At 39.5% G+C, this 20,780-nt stretch overlaps 2 protein-coding genes across 2 annotated transcripts in view; one reads left to right on the top strand and one right to left on the bottom strand.

Moving 5' to 3' along the window:
• LOC118335041 (SPRY domain-containing SOCS box protein 4-like) overlaps positions 1-20,780 on the top strand; it is a 64,895-nt gene that overhangs the window by 42,168 nt on the left and 1,947 nt on the right. The gene's annotated exons all lie outside the window — the stretch shown is intronic.
• On the bottom strand, positions 5,873-7,819 carry LOC118335039 (GTPase IMAP family member 4-like). The gene is made up of 2 exons (XM_035671214.1): positions 7,654-7,819; positions 5,873-7,183 (listed from the first exon to the last, which is right to left on the bottom strand). Exons 1-2 carry the CDS (start codon positions 7,736-7,738, stop codon positions 6,066-6,068), a joined length of 1,203 nt encoding a protein of 400 aa, XP_035527107.1. The 5' UTR covers positions 7,739-7,819; the 3' UTR covers positions 5,873-6,065.

Below are 20,780 nucleotides of genomic sequence, written 5' to 3'. Positions count from 1 at the left end.
TGTAAACCTAATGAAGCCAGGATGTGTAGCCAGGACATCTGTGGACAAGTGCCGTTTCCACTGCCTTATTTCGTCTGATTTTGGAATAGCTTTATAGAAAAATAACCAATCTTCTCTCTGATGGTCTTGTTTGTTATTGTAGGTCATATAGATTCATCATTATTAAATTGAGACTGTTTTATAACCAGTTAGAAACTCCTTGTAGTAGGTTTAAGTAAATAAAGAAAGGTAAATCAAAGGAAACCATCTGTGACTCAGTGTGCAGCTGGCCAACATTTTCCACTGACATTGTTTTTTGTGTGTTTGAAAGCTCAGTGAACACATATTGTTTCCACAGGATTACTTTTTAATAATGTCTACAATTAGTGTCTTCATTGCTTTGAATATTCTAGCAACTCTTTTGCACGTCGTAACCCTGGAGACCAGCAACTCAAGTGGCTGTGCAGGGCTGGATCTGGCCTCTGTCTCATTTGTCTTCAGGAGCACAAACTGCCTGTCCTGGCCTTTTGCTCTCCTTAAAAAAAAAATTCCTTTTCAGAATAAGGCATGACCCATAGTTTATTTTGTTTGTTCTTTCGCAATATGTGAAATATTAAGAGTAACTGTGTTTGAAGGTCAAAACTTTCTGACATTTTGACATGTCCTCAACCCACATATATTGTCATATATATTTGATGTCAGACATGGCCTAAACGTCATGGTCTAAATTCAGATCTAACCCCTGTTGTGAGCTCCTCCTTTGGTCTTCATTTCTGATCTTATTAGGTGTGAATGTACATAAATGACATGATCCCACTGACTCACTTAAAATGAGTAGTAAAGGAAAAATACAAAGGTCACAGTGATGTTGACCAGTGTTGAAACTTTTTTTTTATCAAGATTCATACAGAGGCATAAGTGATCCCCACTTACTTAAACATGCCATGACCCTTGGTTGTAAATGTATCTGTTATTTGACTTTCTAATGACGTAACAGCAGGCGGGCCACACCTGCAACATGCTGCCTTAAATTAAATTAACTTAATTCAATTAAGTGGATCAACTTTTTAGGTGACTGTATCAGCAGCGAAACACCAAAGAGAGTCCTGTCTAAGTGGCTGTGTGAAACTGTCATGTCTACAGTAATAACCTCATACTGTGTTGTGTGCTTTAGCTGGGAATAGAGTGGAAATCCTACTGGGTCCTAAGCAGGCAAATTGGTAGAGAATCCTTCACAGAAAAGTGACTCTAGAGATTTCTGTTCCCACATAACGCTGAAACTGTAAAAAAAACATTTTAGAAGCATAATGTTTTCAGGTTGTTGGTCCGTCCGTCCCATTCTTGTGAACGCAATATCTCAGGAACGCCGTGGGGAAATTTCTTCAGATCTTTAACAAACGTCATCTTGTACTCAGCGATCAACTCCACTTTTTTGGCCACATTGGTGACATTTTGTCACTTTTGTGACCTCAAAATACTTTTTTTTTTGCCATAATTTAAGAATGAATTGGCCCAGTGGGTTGACCTATTATCATATTCTAGTATCATTAATTATAGGGTGATAATTCCATAGAGGCCAAAAATTCCTGTTTAGGTATATATATATATATATATATATACTGTATTATATGAGTCTTGACAGACATTATTGTAAACTGCAACTTGACTGGTTTGGAGGCATACAACCACAGGGAGTTATCTCTTTGTCGCTCGTCCACTTTGTACCTTCACTCCCTCTACTGCCCTCTGTAGTCCCTCCCTCCTACTGTACGTCCTCTCTTTTAAATGTCACTCTACCTCTAGTTATTCATCACTTTATCTCCGTCTCTCTATCTAATTCACATTGCCCCTTGGTCCCCTCACCCTGTGCTGGGCTCTGTGCCCGGGCAGCTACTGTAGCTTGCTCTGTTGGCTAGAACTGCAGCAGTCGAGTCCAACCTCACACTGCCGCCCTGTTCTCTGCTATACACTGAATGCTGAAGTTACTAAGAGCAAAAGAAATGTTGAACTGAGAAAGGCAGAGATTAGTAATCCCGGTTTAATCGTCATTACAGTGTAGTTTAGACATAGTTGCTGGGTTTCATAGATGTCAGATGATAGATCTATGCTACTTCCTTAAGTGGCTGTTGTAAAAACCCTGAAATGATCATTTGCTACTCAGTCTGTCTCATTCTCTACCCTGTGTGCTTCGATTTTTTATTGACCTGATTGTGACAAGGACTTAGAAATGTGCTATAATGCTGTGTGTGTGTGTGTGTGTGTTTGTGATGGATGACTGCTATGTAGTGAGGACAACCATTGTGGAATGTGCCAAACTAAAATGAGTAGAGGAAGTCACCTTGCAGTGAATCATTATAGTTATAGAGAGTTTGTAGCCGCATTGCAGGTCGTTTCACCTCAGTGGTCTTAAGTTGAATAGTGTGTGTGAGTTATTTACTAACTTAAAGGTAGAGGAGGTGACTGAATAGATGGAGGAATGTCACAGAAATTCTTTAACAAAAGGTTGTAGCTAAGTCTTTCATCACATAAAGAAAAGACAACAATACCTGTATCTGAATTGAACTTTACAAAAAACCCACCAGGGGTTCATAGAACAGCTCATTCATTCACACAGATGAGGTGAAGAGAGCACCCTGTGTACTTTACACATGCAAGGTGTGTGTGTGTGTGCGGGGGCGTGTGTGTGTGTACATGACACAAAAATAGAGTTGATATGGTTTGCATTGCATTTGCATGTTAAATTATCCACCCAGCCCAATGAATACAAACCAATTAAACATGTTAAATAACCAAGATAAAGATTAATTCCAAAGATTTGGAATTATTAAGGAGTATTTTTAGGAGTGTAGTTTTTAATGATGTGGTATTTGCGCTAAGCTAGGCTAATCATGTATTTGAGCTACAACTAGAAATCCCATCATCCAGCACAAATTATTTTCTTCCTTCCTACCACTGATGCTGCGTGATCAATAAATGTTTTAGCTGCAGCTGTTTCATGTAAACTAGAGAGAACAGTTCAACCTTTGTACTTTTATGTAGTTAAAGTTTATGTTGGTGGGCCACAGATGTGACAGATGTGGGTTACTAGGTCACTGGGTCATGTAAAACTCTCAATAACTGGTGAGGGTCCTGTGATTATGTTATGTGCTTGGAAACAGGCCTGACTCATAAACTTAATTTGAATCACACTTTATCATATGAAGACTTTTCCTCTTTTGGTTTGTTCAATGTCAGGATTGGCATAGCTGTGTGTGGTGTGTGTGCCCGCCTGTCGTGTCGGTGTGACCCCCCTGTCTGTGTGTGCACCGTCGTGTGGTGCCTTGCTGTGTTGTTGAGTGTGATCACCAAACACGTATTTAAAGGTCCAGTCTGGACATCATCTATATCAATCTTGGCGAAAGGTGGAATATAATATGTGTATGTTTCTCATTAGTGTGTAGTCACCTGAAAATAAGAAAGTTACCTTAGACTGAGGCATTTTGTTTCACAGTGCTGCTAGTGGGTTGTACAGATCTATAGTTGTTTTGGCCTGATGGCAGCAACTACAACTGATGTGTAATATCAGAAACTCATGTGTCTCGTGAGTCCTCAACCAACATATAGGATGGTGGCTGTATTATTCTACAGATAAACTAGAGTTTTATTTTAATCATTTTAAACATTACATGCTGAACAGGAGCAAATAAATTCACTGTTCATTTGCCACTGTGATCACTCAGTGTTGATATTGTACAGATATGCAGAACCCTGGATGAATGTATGTTGCTAGGTTACCTAAAGCGAGAAAAGTGACACCAGAACGGGTGAAGCTTTACTGCATTGTGTTCAGACCAGTGCCTCCTTCATCTTGTGCTTTCAAAGTGGAGCTGATGTGCATCCTGTTTCTGCCCTGAGCAGAGAACATTTCTTGCACTCTGAAAATGCTCAGCGCTAAAAGTTCAGCTTTTAGCTAAAGCTCCACATCAAATGGGTTGTCAGTTGTCTCATAGCAACAGCAGCTACGGCAAGTGCTTCCCCAAAACAGATGTTGCTTTGCAAGATAGATAAAAGGTGCCTCTGGATCCAAGAGCAAAGCAAAGTTGTTTTTAGCTCCGTGTCATGTTATTTTTCTTTGGGAAGCACTTTGTCACTATTAGCTCATTGTTTGAAGGGGATTCCTTTACAATGTCAGATGGTCTCTATTTAATATGTTGTTTTTTTTTACACCCTCATGATTCACTAACGTCCCTTATTTCACAGAGAAGTGGGCTCCTGACCAACAGTGATCTTTGATGTTACATAAGACAGACTTCTGATAAACATTTCATTTATTTAGCCCTCATATAAACCCAGATGACTGCTATAAATATAAAACTTGTAGATAGATGTGTAAAACCGGTGGTTCCTCTTTAATGCTCAAAAACTGCTAATCTGCTTTATCACTTCAAGCTGGTGAGAAATGTCAGAAAAGAGCACTAAAACAGAAAACCGTTGTTAGTTTGGCTGTGTGTTCAGCAGGGTCCAGCTTCATATCAACCTCTAAAAAATAAATGTCTTTAATTACATTTTGGCATCAAACTCATACGTGTGCCATCCAGAGATGAGGCTTTGATCCCAACCAGACACACTTGTAAATTAAGTCACCAATAGCTTACACAGCCTAACCAGTAGGAACTGACTGCTGCAAAGCATCTGGTGTGGTGTTGGGTTGCAGTGAAACCCTGTAAACATACTTTATCTCTCCGTGGCTCATGTGTTGAGACACACAGAAGAACCAAGTTAGTGTCACAGGAGCTTTCCATGTCTAACTAAAGGAAGCTGTTGGAGAAAAACAATCATTGTCTGCACTTTTTTTCTTCACTTTGATCCTCCACTATGCCTCACAGATTAATACTGTGTCGAAAATATTTTTATTGTTCCCAAAAATTTTAAACCACTGACCCTGTTTGGCCATTTTGGTAGCTTTTAATAATTACTTCAGTTTCGACGAACTGAACCAATCCCAGTGCAGGGGATAGAGATATTTTTTAATCTGATTTTGCGCATTTTGGGCTTTTCTGCCCCGCCTGATGTCCCAGGCTGTCACTGACCTCGTTGGTTACAACACGACTGACCTTGCATGGCATCATGACTGCGAGCCAGGGATGAGGATTAACTGTCTGCGTCAGTGGAAGAGAGAGAGAGCATTCCCTGAAGCCAATTGACAATTTGTTCAGATGTAATGAAATGGGTGGCAGACCACTCCTCCCTCAGTTCTGCCATGAAAACCTGCATGCAGTGACAGTGATTGCCTCATTTTTGCAAATTGAAAAAGCAAAAAGTATAATAGAATGATAATGACAATCTCAACCCCTCTGCTTTATCACAGTTTATTCTCTAAGTTTTTCATGGATAACAGCTTCCTTTTTTAAGCATCTGTCTTTCACAAGCGAGAAAATAAAATTTTAATTACCTCTAGGATAACAGAAGCATTCCCAGTGTTTGGGAATGTACTGTACATAATTGGGGAGAGAGCCGAGGTCTGGAATCACACAATGTCTCACATTCCTGATGATTTTAGAAGTAAAACCAATATAATTTAAGCAATCCTGCTGTGAAAGGCTTTTTAATTACAAAGCTGCATGAGAACTGAACATGTGACCAAAAATAGCATGTGGTGCAGATGTATAATTTATCATTAATAGCAGTTATAAACAGTATAAAGTAGTAGGCAGCATGATGTAAAATTATACATGGAAAAACACCAAATAGCTTTATATACATTGTAAACAACCAGGCTAGCTGTTTAAACTTGTTTTCTGTCTTTGTGCTAGGCTAAGCTAACCAGCTGCTGGCTGTAGCGTCACATTTTACAGTACAGACACGATGTCACAAAATGTCCAGCAATAGTGCAGTTGTCTTGGTGGGGCAGGAAATGATTCTAACATCCATAACAACATTATAAATCTAGCCTCTGAAGCCCTGTGTGATGACCTGCAGTTGTTTCTAGGTTTATTGCTGGTGGGTCATCACATGACAAGAGTTTATAGGATTCACAGCAAGAAAGAATAAATGTGTCACTTATAACTGCAGATGTCACAGGTCACTGTGGTAGTTTCAGCTGGACTTTAGGCAAGCCTTTTGAATGGACCGAAGGCTAACCTTTGACCCACATTAGGCCAAAGTGCAGCTATCGTTTCAGTTTTCGCGTCAGTGCTCTGCTCCCTCTCTCCTCCACTGTCAGAGCTTGTATCCCACCCGTCCTCCTCACTGCACAGTCTCTTAAGCTCTACATTCGCTCTCTCCTCTTTATCTTCCCCTCTATTCATCTTCCTTTTCAACCATTCCTCCTTGTTCTCTTGCTCTTTCCTCAGGCGGTCTTCCAGCTCTTCTTCTTCCGTCTCTAACCTCTGCTCCTGCTCTGGATCCATGTTTATCTTCGTCTCTGCTGTCTTTTGTTTGCTCTTCACATCCGTCTCTGCCTCCAGTCGAGCTCTCAGCTCCTGCTCTCTGAGGCTCCATTTCTCCTCCAGCCTTTGGTACATGTGAAGGGAGAAGTGCCATCCTCCGTTCTCCTGCAAGATGTCTTCCACTTTACTCAGCAGCTCTCTCACCTGCTCCTGCTCTGCTTCCTTTCTCCCATTAGCCTCACCTCCTGTGCTTCCTGCCTCGTTGTCGTCTGTCTTCCGCAAAGTTCCTTCCTTTTTCTTCTGACCTCCCTTCACCTCCTGCTTGCCAGGGAAAGCTGCCTTGTTATTGAACACGTGGTACCGATAGCGACACTTCTCCATCAGCCAATGCAAGGCGGGGCCTCCTGATTGGATGTGCTCCTTCACACTGCGCCCTCCTTGCCTCAGCCAGTCTCCACATGTGAACAACACCATAGTGTGTCTCCAGACGGTAGAGGTCAAGATCTCCATCCTCCTCTCCACTGCTCTCCTCTCAGGCTCAGTGAAGTCCAGCAGAGGAACCACTAATAGAATAACATGAGGCCCTCCAGGCCCACATAGAGACAAAGCTCTCAGCAGTTCAGTTTTCTCCTCTCGTGGGACAAACTCCTCAGATGAACCCCAACCCTGTGAGTCCACCACGCTCACCTGACGTCCAGAGGTGATGGCGCTGGCAGCCGTGCTAGCCTTGCCTCCTCTGGTTTCAAAAACCTGACCCCGGCCCAGCAGGGTGTTACCAGTAGAGCTCTTGCCTGTCCGTCTGGGACCAACGAGCAAAATATTAAGTTCTTGTGAGGCTGAAAAGAGAAGATTGAGAGAGTAAGTTTTTAATCTGCAGCTTGAACCTTCCTGGATTCCAAAGATTTGTGAACATGACATTTATTGTTGTCTAGTATGCTCATTATAGACTGATCAGTTATTGAAAGGTAGCGAAAAAAAGGTTATGACATGGCTGAATGGAAGAAGTGAATCTATTATCTCATTATCTTGCAGAGATTGACTGTCATTTTAGGTTTATCTTTTACTCCTCTTCCTTCCAGTATTTGCACAGGAAGTGGTTCACTGGAGGTTTATAAGCAGATTCCTGTGTTTGACTGCAGGACTGTTATTTGATCTGGAGCTGAACTAAACAGCTGTGCCTACCCCTCATAGTCAGCACTGATCAAAATGCAAAGTCTGAATGCTAGGCATGTGTAAGATATATCAGACTCCAGCTTAAAAATGTCTATGGCTCCAACATTTGAGAAAACACACAATGTTAACATACCGTCATTTCCTGGTAGGTTGCAGCTTCCCATTGTGACTTTCTCGTCTTTCTTGTGGATGATTCCTAGAGGCCACAGGTGTAGCATAGTGGCTTTACATCAGGGGTCCCTGAAACCAGATTCATGTGAACTCTTGTTTGAGTATTGTCTCTCTGGATTTCTTCTTACTGTCACTGTATGGTTAAGCACCTGAGATACACCCTCCTCTTATCCACACATTGACTGAAGCGCCTCCCAGTTTTTATTGCCCTCTTGAGGAAAATAAAACTATAAAACTTTTATAATTCCTATCAAACAGATTTTCTCTTTCAGGAACTTCAACTGAATTTGATGTGTTGGTGTTTTTAGAGTGAGATTAAAGATTGTTGTCAACATCTGTCATTGTTTAACTAGTGTTACTCACTGTTGAGCTGTTTTGATGAGCAGAAGAGCTTCCCTACAACAGAGGAACTTTTAGTTTAAGGATGTTATATAGACAGTTTGTTGCATTACAACAGAACAGAGTTGCGTCAAAGAAGAGAACAGTTTCCAGTGCATCCTGATACTACAATAAATATAATGTTATGCTCAGTAAACAAGGGGATACTTATAATGCAGAGTGTCACTATAAGCAGTAAAATGTAGGCAATGCATTAATTGTTTGACTTTGATTAACACTAATAACTACATGTTGCTGCCAGTGTATTTTATGCTATCACTGTATGTAGTAAATATGCATTGGACATGCATGCATATGAGAGGTCATGAAATGTAATCACAATACAATAACACAAGATATTGTACTAAATATAGTCTGTTTTATTATATCAACACACCCATCATCTGACTGTGAATGTTCATGTGGCTGCTTACTCACTTCCCCATTATTGTTTTACAGCTATCATAACAACGTAACTTTCACATTTTACGTGTCTCAAGGCTCGTCTACATGTTTGTGTCAATTAGCTGGTCTCCCTCCCTATCGCTCTAATCATCAGTGCTCTCATGTGTGTCTGCGTTTGTGTGCCTCACAGATTATAGTTTACTCTGACTCTAAACCTGTGTTTTTGTGCATGTGCTGTGTGTCATCTTTTGTTGATATTGTTCACCCATAAATGTAAGAACTTTATGGAATTTTAATGACTAAATTTCAACAATACCACTATAAGAAAAGTCCACACTCAGATGCTTATATTTAAGAGTCTGGTACATTCGTATGTGATGAAATTCTGTTATTTACCTCTTTGTATCCACCTGCCTCATCGACTTACTTCAGTTAGTGATTTCCGACATTACTCAGAATGACTTTGGGCAACTTCCAGACAGCAGGTATAAACTTGTTGTGTTCAGCTGCAAGTTATACTTTAGGTGGAAGTGGAGGTGAGCATTAATGTTAATGACAAATAATGTTTAGTTGTATTCTACTCTTAAGAGAAGGTATTTTATCTCTTCCTGTAAATCAGCTGATTTCTAATTTAAAATGGGCGATGTGGAGTATTCCACAAACATTACACCTTTCTGTCTCTTCCCTCCAGCCGCTCTCACGTCTCTCTCTGATCAGCACACACACACTGACCTGACAGGTGAAGCCAGTGGAGGATCAGCCAGCTTTTTTTATCCCAGTCTGTCTTGGTCAGATTGGTGTTGAGAGCCCATATGCGCACGTGTGAGAGCTCACGCTTGTATATGTGTGAATGCACGTGTTTGTGTGTGTGTGTGTGTGTGTCTGTGTCTGTGTGGTTTTCCCACTTTAATTTGCACATAAAACTACTGAAGCTAGAGTAGCAGGAGCAAAGTTTCCCCAAGTCTCTCCTCCTTTTCACCTTTAACTTTTCTCTCTTTTGATCTTTACTCTCTGATCTTTTCTACCTTGTCTCTGTCTTAACTTTACATGCTTTGTCGTTACCGCTGTCTTTGTTCTTTTATCTGACACACACACACACACATACATTAAGCTTTCCTAATTGTCCATATCATTAGGTGACCTTGTCTAATGAGGCTGCCCATCACATCTTGACACTTTGGTCTAATATACAGAATTTAGTTATAATTATTTATTTCCACATTCCTGAACAGTTTTGTTGTTCCTGAATCATTTTACCTGCTATAAAACATAGACGTGTCTTCCTTTTTAAAGGTTATACTTCTGTCTTCTACACTATTAAGGAGAACATTAGATTTTTCTATAGCAATTCCTAGTATAAAAAGAGACTTTTTGCATGTACAGTACACACATTTCCTGTAACGTCTTGCACAAATAAAGGGACAAATAATAGGGATTATTCCCCTTCATCTTACCCTAACTACATTTTTATTCCAATTATTTACCATACATTATAATTTAAATGAATTTGAGTGTTTAACAGATATTAAACCTGCATTCAATATGCATTATAAGGTAAAACATATTAATCAGTTAAGTTGAAAATCGTAAAAGCCAAAACAATGAACTGAAAGATGCTAAAACACTACGTAGAGCTGAGAGGAACAGTAGAATTCAGTGATAATTTTCGATGGTTTTATCATTAATATCTACCACCTTTCATATTTCAATTTAATTTCATCCATTGTCAACATAAAAATATATTTTAGTGCAGCTTTAAGCAATTATATTTGCTTGTCCTTTTCACCTCATCTTATGAAGGTTTGCAGTTTGATTGCTTACATTTGTTCTCTGTCAGACTGAACAAGCTATCTTTACTCATGAAAGTATTTTTTTTTTTTTAACGTGCACACTAACAAAATATCACAATGTATCAACATCAGCAGATTCTCTGCAGATTTCACAGCAGTGAAGGATGGTTCATCATGTTTAAAAACCTGCATGTAAGCAGTAATATTAATTGATGGCATGTTTAGTAAATGATACCAACAGATTTCCTCAAATATTGACATTTTTATGAATAAGGTCCACCTCCCTGCAGTATGTAACTGTCAAGGATATCTGAGGGTCAGACAGGCCGGCTGTGCTCTCTTCTTTTTCTATTTATCCCTTCTTTCCTCTTTGTGTCTATCCTCTCTCATCTCATGACCTCTTACCATCTTTCACTGCTTCATCTCCTTTGCTCTTTTCTCTTCTTCCTCACCCCGGTGCTCCTACTCCTCCTCCCCCACGCACTTCTACCTTCACATCTTTCCTCCTCCTGTTTCTCTTATCACTTTGCCTCTTATCCCAGAGGAGACGGTGAACAGTGGATTTACAGTAATGCAGGATGGTAAAGAGAGAACAAGGCTTTAAAAAGAAACATTGGCATGGCTTGTATTACCACCAACTCCTCTCTAGCCAGTTCTGCCCACAATGCACATCTTTCTGTGTGACACTAAGGTGGCTGGTAAGATATGACTCATACCACAGGATCTGCACAAACAATTTAAGCACCAAAGTTAGCTTTAGCCAAATATGGATGGAGTTTGCTCAGGGAGGACTTCGGAAAACAGGATTTTCACACCATCCTCTCGAAAATTTGTGTGGGACGGACTTAGTAAAACTATGTTTGTAGCCATTAGTCCTCCCACCCTGTGGCTGCATCCTTTTTTTAGTACAAAAGGGTTTTCTAACAAATCCTCTGGATTGTAGCAACATTAACTGCATTAGTTCTGCACAACATGCTGCTTCAACGTGTCTTTAAGTGTGATTGTGCTAAAAAAAATTGCCGGTGTTACACAATGTGCTGGGGAAGAGGATACAGGACACCACCGGAGGTACATTAGCTAGAGATAAGGCCAGCTTCCCTAAGTGGCTTTGAAGGACGTTGGTGTTTCAGCGTCTCGTGTGTTTGAAAAGGAGGACACTGTGCTCTAAGAGTAAAGCTATACCTTCGGCCAATCCTTTTCTTTGTTGTGTTGAGATTGTGTTAAGTGACATTTCAATGCAGTTATTTGTTCAATTTCTCTTTGTTGTGAAATGAGGAACCCACCTTCTGAATTTGGCTGTACCCAGGTTCCATATTTATTACATTGCATTGTGTTGTTCTACATACAGTATGAGAGTCACAAAAGCATAGCATTTCTGATCTACCAATTACTTAATTTTAACAGGTAAAAATTGCCCCTGTGTTTCCCAATCAAGGAAATTTCTAGCCTGTGCAAATCTCCTCCCCGGAGCGCCTCACATTTCCACTCGGTGTTATTAGTGAGCAAGCAGCCTCTGCAGAAGCTAAAAGTTGTAATTCTTAAGTCAATGTGACAATTAAAGCTTTATTCTTATCAGAGAATTGTTGAAGTGGCTACCTAATTAGCTATCTTATCTGCCTCTCTTGCAAAAAGTTTTTTAATTTATGTCAAGTGCAGGCCACCGTGAACTGTCAGGGACAAGTTTCCAACTGAGATTAAATTGTTAGTTTAATCTAACAATTAGTTCATCTGCTGCTTTTACTGCTTTGAAGCAGATATAAAATTGGCTCACTATTAGAAAGGCATTAAACATCTACTTTCGAGTATGGAAACTTTCAGCTGTAGAATATGCTGTTTACATTGGTTTTTCCTCTTGTTCCTTTGCTCTCGTAAACTAGCGGACAGATAGTAGCTCACATGTTACAGTAGCTTAAATCCTGGTAGCCTGTATTGTGTGTGTATATACAGCTCAGAGCAGCTTTGATGGTTACACACAGGCAAAACACGAAAATCCTGAGATTCTCCTCCAAATTCTCTTATTTTATAATCTGCCACACAGTTGCAAACATTAGTTTTTATTAGCCTGCCATGGTGTGAGCTGTTGGAACAAGACTTTGTAAGAAAAATATTACCAAATCCATGTGACTATGGCTGGATATCATTTCAATTTTTATGATACTTTTTTTGCTACTTTCCAGTAGGGCTGCACAATTAATCGCAATATGAGTTTCAACCTTATATATACTGTCAGTGGTTTCAACAAGGCTGTAAACAGGTGTTCTAGCAAACACTTCCTTTTATTAAACTAAGGCTTAACTTCTCAAATCTTTAGAAGCTTGATGAAATTAAATGGTGTGATTTAAATCAGAAAATGTCTGAAAATTTAAGAAGTACACATTTGAGTGAGTGTTTGATGCCAGCTTTTGGTACTTGACAGGTTTACATATTTGGTGCCACAGACACATTTGTGTTGGTAACAAAGCGTAGTACAGTTTTATTCCCAGCTTCCAGGGCTGATTTGCCCTTAACTGAGCTCAGAGCCTCTGTATGTGTTGTTTACTTCACATCATTAGATCTTTCTTGATTCGAAGATGTGTGTGTTTGTCAGTTTGATTTCCTGTATTCGTGACCTTGCACGTGTGTGTGCTCTTTGCATCTGTTTTTCGACCTGTCAACATGTTTGTGAAACAGGTTTGTGGATTTCCTTTGTGTAAATGTTTGTTCTTTCACGCGGTTCATGTTAACAGGAAAACACACTGCAGTGGGTCGATAGCATGGTATTAGATTGGGAGAGAAAAGGCTCAGCATTTGCTGTGAAATATGCCAGAGGTCACATTATTGAGCTGCTGGTAATTTTAACCTTTCACTGATTACTCTGCATATATGTACACATGCTTATGAAAGCACTGGGGTTGTACATTAGTCCAGATTTGACCACTGTTGTCGTGTGAAAGCCTTGTAATTACAGTTTTGTTCATTTTCATATTTATTGACTTTAATTAAAGGATTAAAGGATTACATGCTCCTCTAAATTTTTCAACCTCTTGGGTTTAGAAGCACTTCCAAACACAACCAGATAATGATAAAAACTGCACTGTCATCAAGCTAAACACCCACCTGTTTTCTGTTTCTTGTTGACATTTCGAAGATAATTTAGCTTTCACCCGACAAAGATCATTTCTAATGTGCCAGAGAAGATCAAACACTTTGACCTTGGAGAGTATGAAGAGGGAAAAAGATAAAAACGGAAGAGTGTGAAGAGTGGAGCAGAAAGCAGGCAGAGGAGTTTCTGCTTTGCTGGTTAAGTGGCGTCGCAGAAGGAGAGAGGAGAGAGGTGTATTGTTACAGATGAGATGGAGCTGTGGCAAAAGGAGGGAGGAAGACTTGAAAGAGGAAGAGGAAAGGATCATGTTTTCCTGAGCTATCTGTTCTATATGTATAATGTGTGTGTTTTCCTTCTCTGGTTAATGCACTTTCAGACATTACACAACTCAGTATTTTCTTCAAAGTGGAGTCAAATTAGCTAAGAAATTATTATAAATACTCTGTTAGTTTTAACTTGTGTACTTGTTTGGTCAAAATTGTAATAACCAAAACAAAGTTTTAGTTTATTTGTTTTTCTGCAGTGACAGTGGCCCCCTACATTAGTTGTCCAGGTGACGTGAATTTTTGCTTGTGGATTTGAGTCACACAGAGTAACATGCTGTTACAGTCTGGTTGTGACGGTCTAGACATTTGCCCTCACCACAACTGGACCATAAACGCGAGACAGCTAACGCTAGCAACGCCCCCCCCCCCTTCAAGAATACAACACAAACACACAACATCATGACGACAAGGTGTCAAAGTAACATGACTGAAACATTAACATGGGCTAACAAAGCAAGCTAGGCTAACTATAGTTAGAAAGTCAGACAAAAAGCTCACTGCATGGAGGCTGGTTAGCCTAGCTTCCACTTCCACTGAGTGAAATATAAACCTAACAGCTTGACAGGTCCTCCCAAATGTTAATCGTTGCAACAGAAATCACTAGCAGTAAAAAGCCCTTTGGGCTTATTGAAAAAGGGGGAAAGGGTCTTATATCGACGTTCGTAGGCTTTACAGTGCTGTGACGTGCTCCAGCCACCTAAGTTTATTTGCATCGGCTAGCTGGCTCTCAAATGTCAGTCAACGAAGCTTAGATACCAATGTCCATAAATGACTCTTCCGTCCTTTGAAAAACAGACAATATCTGCAATGTCATCACAGTTTTCTTGCACAGATTTCAGTTCGACTTTAAAGCGTTTCCTCTCTTCCACTGACTCTTTCTCTGCTTTTTCTTTTAAACTCACTGATCATCTGTCAGGCTTTCTTTAGCTCCTGGCCCTCCCCTGAGGTCAATTTTTACATCCATCATAAAAGTGATGCTGCCGTTGCCATTTTCACCCTCTCTCCCATTATCATTGTCTACAGACAATAAATCCTGCTCTGCACTGCTGTGCACTGCATCTCATTACAGTCGTCATGTCACATTGTGTGCCCCTATTACTTCTTGTTCCCGTCGCAGCAGACCCGGGGTCACAATTCATATCCATATAAAATGTCTCATCAGGGAAGACGTTCTTCACTAGCTGAGATCACTTCACGCATGGTATCAATCTGATATTGTCCAGTTGTCCTCATCAGTAAAACCTTCTCACAATATTCATAGATGTCTCCCACCTCCTATATAAATAAATCACTGTGGAGAAAACAACTAGTTGCTGCAAGGTTGCTGGTTTGATTCCCAGTGCTGCCAACAAGGGCTCAGGAGCAAAAAGGAAAGAAAGCACTTAACATGATTTGTGTTCATAATCTTCTTTTTTATTTATTTTGTTCTGCAGTAATGGGCCTGTTTTCCCACAGGCATCGTTCATGATGCTGTTTTTAGCTAACAGTTTTTAATTCAGCTCTGGAGAGATCAACGAAGGGCAACACTCTTAAAAAAAAACAGATATTATCTGACCTGTAAAAACAGTTGTTTTAGAGATATAGTGTTTAACATTTAGGTGGATCTATTGGGAGAAATGGAATATAATATTCATAGGATTTTTAATTAGTGTATAATCACCTGAAAATAAAAATTGTGAGTTTTTCCTATACGTTTGGAGGGTGTGCAGTAATCAGTTAATTCTAATCTTCACCGCTAGATGCCACTAAATCCTACACACTGGTGCTTTTAACGCAATAATCACAGATTGAGTGCGATCTCAGTGGTGAAGTACAGGTAAAGAGATTTACACACGGTGATGATATTCAGTCCTGCAGCATTTTGAAGCATCGTTTTTCTTAATGCACTGAATGTGTAATGATATCAGGGGTAAATGACCTGCTGCAGTTTCTCTCCTCATTAGCTTCTCACACCACTTGAGGAGATACTGATAGGATAAAGCATGATAGAAAACGTGTCATTAAGAATAAATCTTACTGTTAATGTAGTGAGTATTGCAATAGAGGTTATTTAGCCCAGCTAATTACTTGTGTAATGCAATACAACGCCATTATACACATCTGGAGGGCAGTGTATGATTAATGAGACGACTCCAACTTACAGTAAATAAGATAAGATAAGATATTCCTTTATTTGTCCCACAATGGGGAAATTCCATAGCAGTTAAGTTAAATAGCAGTTAATGGATCACTAGAGCTAGGAATGTATTATGAACAGACACCTGGGTAATATTGGGCAGTACATAACACACTGTATCATATGTGTAATACATATAAAAAGGCGGTGTGAGCTGGTGTTCTAATGCATTATGCTGTCTTTAAACCACACTTATTCATAATTAAACAATTAGCAGAGACAGATATTTCATCAGGTGGACAGATACAAGATACCAAATTATTGCTAATGGTGTTGCCATGGGTACAATGTCAGTATTTACAACTTGTTTCAACTGCCCCAAAGTGTGTCAAAAAAAAAAAGATCAGTTAAGGCACAGTTTTGATTTGTAGCAGTCGTTATAAGACATTGTTTAATAAATTAGATCATCATTAGAATTCATTATCAAAGTATTAATAATGCATTGTGGATATTGGATCCATAGTTCCTTATATTATCTGGCAGATAAAGCAGCGGTGTATTGGATCTTTCCACAGTGAGGTTGAAATTACTCCTCCTGGAGATTTGAGGGTCTTTTGATTTCTTCCTGTTATTTCACTAACTGAGGCTAATTAAGTCTTTGTTTTGGCTGATTTTGCGGTGAACTGGTGAATTTGGACTTTTTCAGTCTATTTTTCACTTTTATTATTATAGTGTTTTCTCCAGAGGGGAAAGAAAAAGAAGCACACAGAGCTGGCTGTAGCTCTTTCCTCTCGGTAACCACAGCCCTGTCTTCTGAAATTGTCTCCACATAACTGAGCACTAAAGAACCCACGAGTGCTCAAATTAATTTGATTTGGTACAAAATTGCTTCCCTTGATGCACATGTTACACGCACACACAAGCCGCCCTCCCACACAGAGAGCCTACTCAGTAAGACTCAAAAAAGGTTTTAGCAACAATAACCATGAACTGACATTTTCAGATCCAGTCTTCTTCTGTGGATTCAGTTGATCCTTCCAATCAAATAGCTGATTTCCTCTGCAAGTCGGCTGAACAAATGAGTATTTTTCTGCAGGGCAGCTAATGAGCCAAATGTGTGTGTAGGAAAATGCGGCTTGTTGGGTTTGTGTGCCTGTGTAAACATCATGTGACCCACAGCAAAGATAACTGTGTGACGGTGATATATCGTATTTTGGTCTTTCAACGTGAAGTTTTCCACTTTTTCTAGACTTCTCAGAGTTTAGTTTTGACTCTACATACACTTAACATTCAAAGTAAATAAATACTTTAAGTTTTAGCTTAATATTCCTTTGATGCAAGAAGGTGTCAGGTATCGGTAAACACTTTCTGTCTCACAGGTTATCTGTCACGGTGGCAGTAAAGCCAGCTTACTGTGTTTATATTTAGAGCCGTTAATGAACTCTCTTGATCACAAGCTTTCACACCGTAACTACATTTAAGTCCAATAATGATTTCAACCAATGTGAGCAGCTCTTTGTTAGTCATTTTTGTATATGTTTATATACATCTGAGCTGAAATGATTAATTGATTAATTGATCAGTCAAGTGGTTAATTCTGGAAGTTATTTATCAAGCACTTGGATTAAAGAAAGTATTCAACTGTAGTGCAGAAGGAAGGAAAATATTCAATGTTTCACTGCTACTTTAAAAAGAAATAACATTTTACACTTACACAATTTTATCATCCCCCCCATCTCAGAAATATTTAATTGTAATGATATCTGGATTGTATACATATCTTTAGAAATATAACTGATTAATGGTGCACCACTGTGAGTATGGTGTGCTGTCATGTCAATGCCAGACATTTGCTAGTTACAGCTTCTCAGATGTTATGGTTTGTTTCACCCTGGAGAAATGGCAAAATCGTAATGGGCCTTTTCACCATTTTTCAGAGATTTATTAGACCAACTGAATAATGAAGTTTTCAAAAGATAATCAACAGATTAATTTACAATGAAAATAATCACAAGTTGCAGTCCTGATATCTGTGCATTGTCCTTTGAGCACACAAAATGACCTGTGTGAATCATTTGTCTGCAGCTCACTGTATTTAAATGTGGATGCCACTTAGCCGCCATACAGCAGCATTCATTTAATGTATACTCCAGTAATGTGGTGAGAGCAGCTCTCATAAAGGCAGTGTAATTGAGAGTCAAACGGAGGTCAGACTTAAAAAAATCAACACTGCCGACGTGTCATTGTGACTGTGCTCGAATGTGGTCTCTGGGAGTGTGGTTGAGCATTAATGTGACAGTCACATTGCGAGGACACACGTGTAGAGCTGAAGTGGATAGACGAGTTGTGTGTGTGTGTGTGTGTGTGTGTGTGGAGACTGGGTTGTCCTTTATCTTGTTGGTTTAACCTTGAACACACACAGCGGTGCAGCTACAGAAGCAGGTGGTAGAGGACGTCCAGAATTACAAGGGTGATGGCAGTCTGTAGGTTTTTCCTAAACAAGAACAGCAGGGAGAGACAGACTGATCATTCAGGATCCTCACAAAGCACTTCACACCTCCAAAATAAGATATGCACCACTAATTAAAGCTTGTTACAAGATAAAGACATTATCTTGACTCTATCTCTACTTCAGGAGTCCTTTTTCAGCAAATGCAGCACATTTATACATAAAGTTATTGAAGGTTTTCTTGTTTTTTTGCCAGTTAAAATCTGCATCCCTGCCCCTGTTTAACCTGAAATAAGTCTTTTTCCTCCCTCCTCTTTACTTTTTACTGTATCTCTCCCCTCCTCTCCATCTGAATGACTTCCTTTGTTGCTGTTCTGCCCCATTTCCCTGCATTTTCCTCCATTTTCCTCCAGTTGGTGTCCTGGTGATTGGGTGCCATTGTGTTGGTGGGGGTCATTCAGTTCTAAGTCTTTTGCATATACAGTACAGTTCATGCTGCACAGTATGTGCCTGACTGTGGGAGTTTTTCCTTAGGTGGAAGGGTGTGAGGATGGGTAGGCGGGTTGTTGGATCACAGAGTTCATTTTGGTAAAATATCCCTCTCCTATCTCCCACTCAGCTGTGCTGTGTAATTAGGCCAATCAAACGTGGTCATTACTATTAATTGAAACTGATGATACTATAAGATCCACGTGGAGGAAGCTATGAGGCCAAGTTGTTAACACTCAGTGAAGGGAGAAGGACAAAGACTAGATTATTGGCATTAAATGAGGGAGTTTGTTTTATTTAGTATTTTTTTACTGGGTTTGATTATAGAAAAATCAGATGTCAGACTTTTCTCCAGCACATAAACGAATCATACCAGCTACACAATATCCAGGCTATTACCAAAGTCCACTAATCCACTAATCCTTGGGGCATTTTTCCTCCTAGATTTCAGCCATATCATCCTCCTATCTTCTTTTATTATCAAACTTTGTTGCCAGATGAAACATTAACGATAATGAAAATTATCTGAGGAGAGGTTCACGAAGACTGAGCCAATTAAATCAGTAATAGCCAGTTAATCACATCATTACACATCATGCTTGAATGTTAAAACAACTACAAAAACGTTTTTAGTGCGGAGGCATTTCCTGTTCTTGAAGAAGTGGAGAAAAGACTGGACTGATACTGGAGTCTTGAGACAAATGATATTGATCCCTTATATTTAGTTACTAGAGAATTATGACTAACGCATGTACTGAGTGTGACATTTTAAAGTGGAAAACTTTTCAGTAGAACAGCTTGACACTTTATAAGATACTGCAAACATTTCTGCAATTTCTTGTCACCTATCTGCCAACATATGGCGATACTAATATATCTGCCTTGGGTTGTGATTTGAAAGCATTTAATTAAAACGGAATCTTTTCAAATCCCTTGTCACTTAATTGGGTTTAGCTTTCAACGTTTGTTACTGATCTGTAATCACTCTTTGTTGTCTGAGAAGGCAGAAACTGCCACTGTGAGTGTCAGCCTAATTAATGTTCACAACTCGCTCACCTGAGAATGAGATGAGCAGCAAAAGATACGAAATGTTAATTAAATATGACGCATTCAAATAACATCTGTAGCATATTTACTTTCAACACCTTTATTCATTCACGTTATATGGGTGACATCCTGATGCAGAATTGTAAAGCTAGTGAGGTTATAATACTAATACGATAAGCATAAAATATTTTACTGAAGTTGACGTGAAGGGATCAGTCACCACTCTGATGGTCTTGGTGAACTACAGAAACCCTTGCATACAGTTGTGTTACACAGGGGGGTTTCATTAGGCTGAGTACAAGCACTGGCTTAATGAGACAGACAGCAGATTAAAGTTTCCTTTGAGCTGTTCTGAAATTAATGTTAATTACTTTTATTTAAGTGGCAAAAGCAACAGTTGGTAACAAATAAGAAGAAGCTACCTAAATGTTTTCTACATCGCAAAGAAAAGGAAAAAGGAATTGACTTCCAAAATGGAACAAGCAATTTAACCCCACCCAGATCTGTGCTATGCTAAAAATAGCGAATCGATCAGGCTGTTGTGGCGAATACATTTTGGAGTTTTTTGATGTTCGTGTACAGTTTGTGGGTTTTGTAGATAGGAATTAAAACAGGATTGAACAGGTGGATGTGCTCATTAATGTCACATAGGGAATTCATATACTATGGACTATTAGACAAAAACAACACAATTCAGACACATTCACATTCTACCATCTTTCCACCTCCTCTCCTCTGTGGTCTGTGTCCTGCAGCTCAGACCGCAGCCTCCTGTATCTGTTACCTTCTTAACCCTGATGTGAATTTGAAGGTCAGAGAAAAGTCTGACCAGGAGCTCACATCATAGAGGGCAAAGTAAACGTGGAACACAAACCTACAAACCTTTATACTAGTTTTCCAAATAAAAAAAATATTCTTTAGAAAATCAGGATGACAGATGGTGTTAAATGGACTCAAAGTAATGTGACGATACAAACAGGTGTCATTTGTGGCTGTGTGTGTGTGTG

Source organism: Morone saxatilis, unplaced genomic scaffold, assembly GCF_004916995.1.
Source record: "Morone saxatilis isolate NCDOM2014 unplaced genomic scaffold, NCSU_SB_2.0 Contig23, whole genome shotgun sequence".
Lineage (NCBI taxonomy): Eukaryota > Metazoa > Chordata > Actinopteri > Moronidae > Morone > Morone saxatilis.
The sequence above is the reverse complement of the archived record's forward strand: the minus strand, read 5'-3'. Positions and strand labels throughout refer to the sequence as shown.

What these genes read in the sequence shown, in the direction of transcription:
- LOC118335039 (XM_035671214.1), bottom strand. Translation starts at nt 7,738, where the DNA reads ATGCTACACCTGTGGCCTCTAGGAATCATCCACAAGAAAGACGAGAAA. An exon ending in CAACCTACCAGGAAATGACG is followed by an intron (nt 7,184 to 7,653) that starts GTATGTTAACAT and finishes TTCTCTTTTCAG; the next exon opens with CCTCACAAGAACTTAATATT.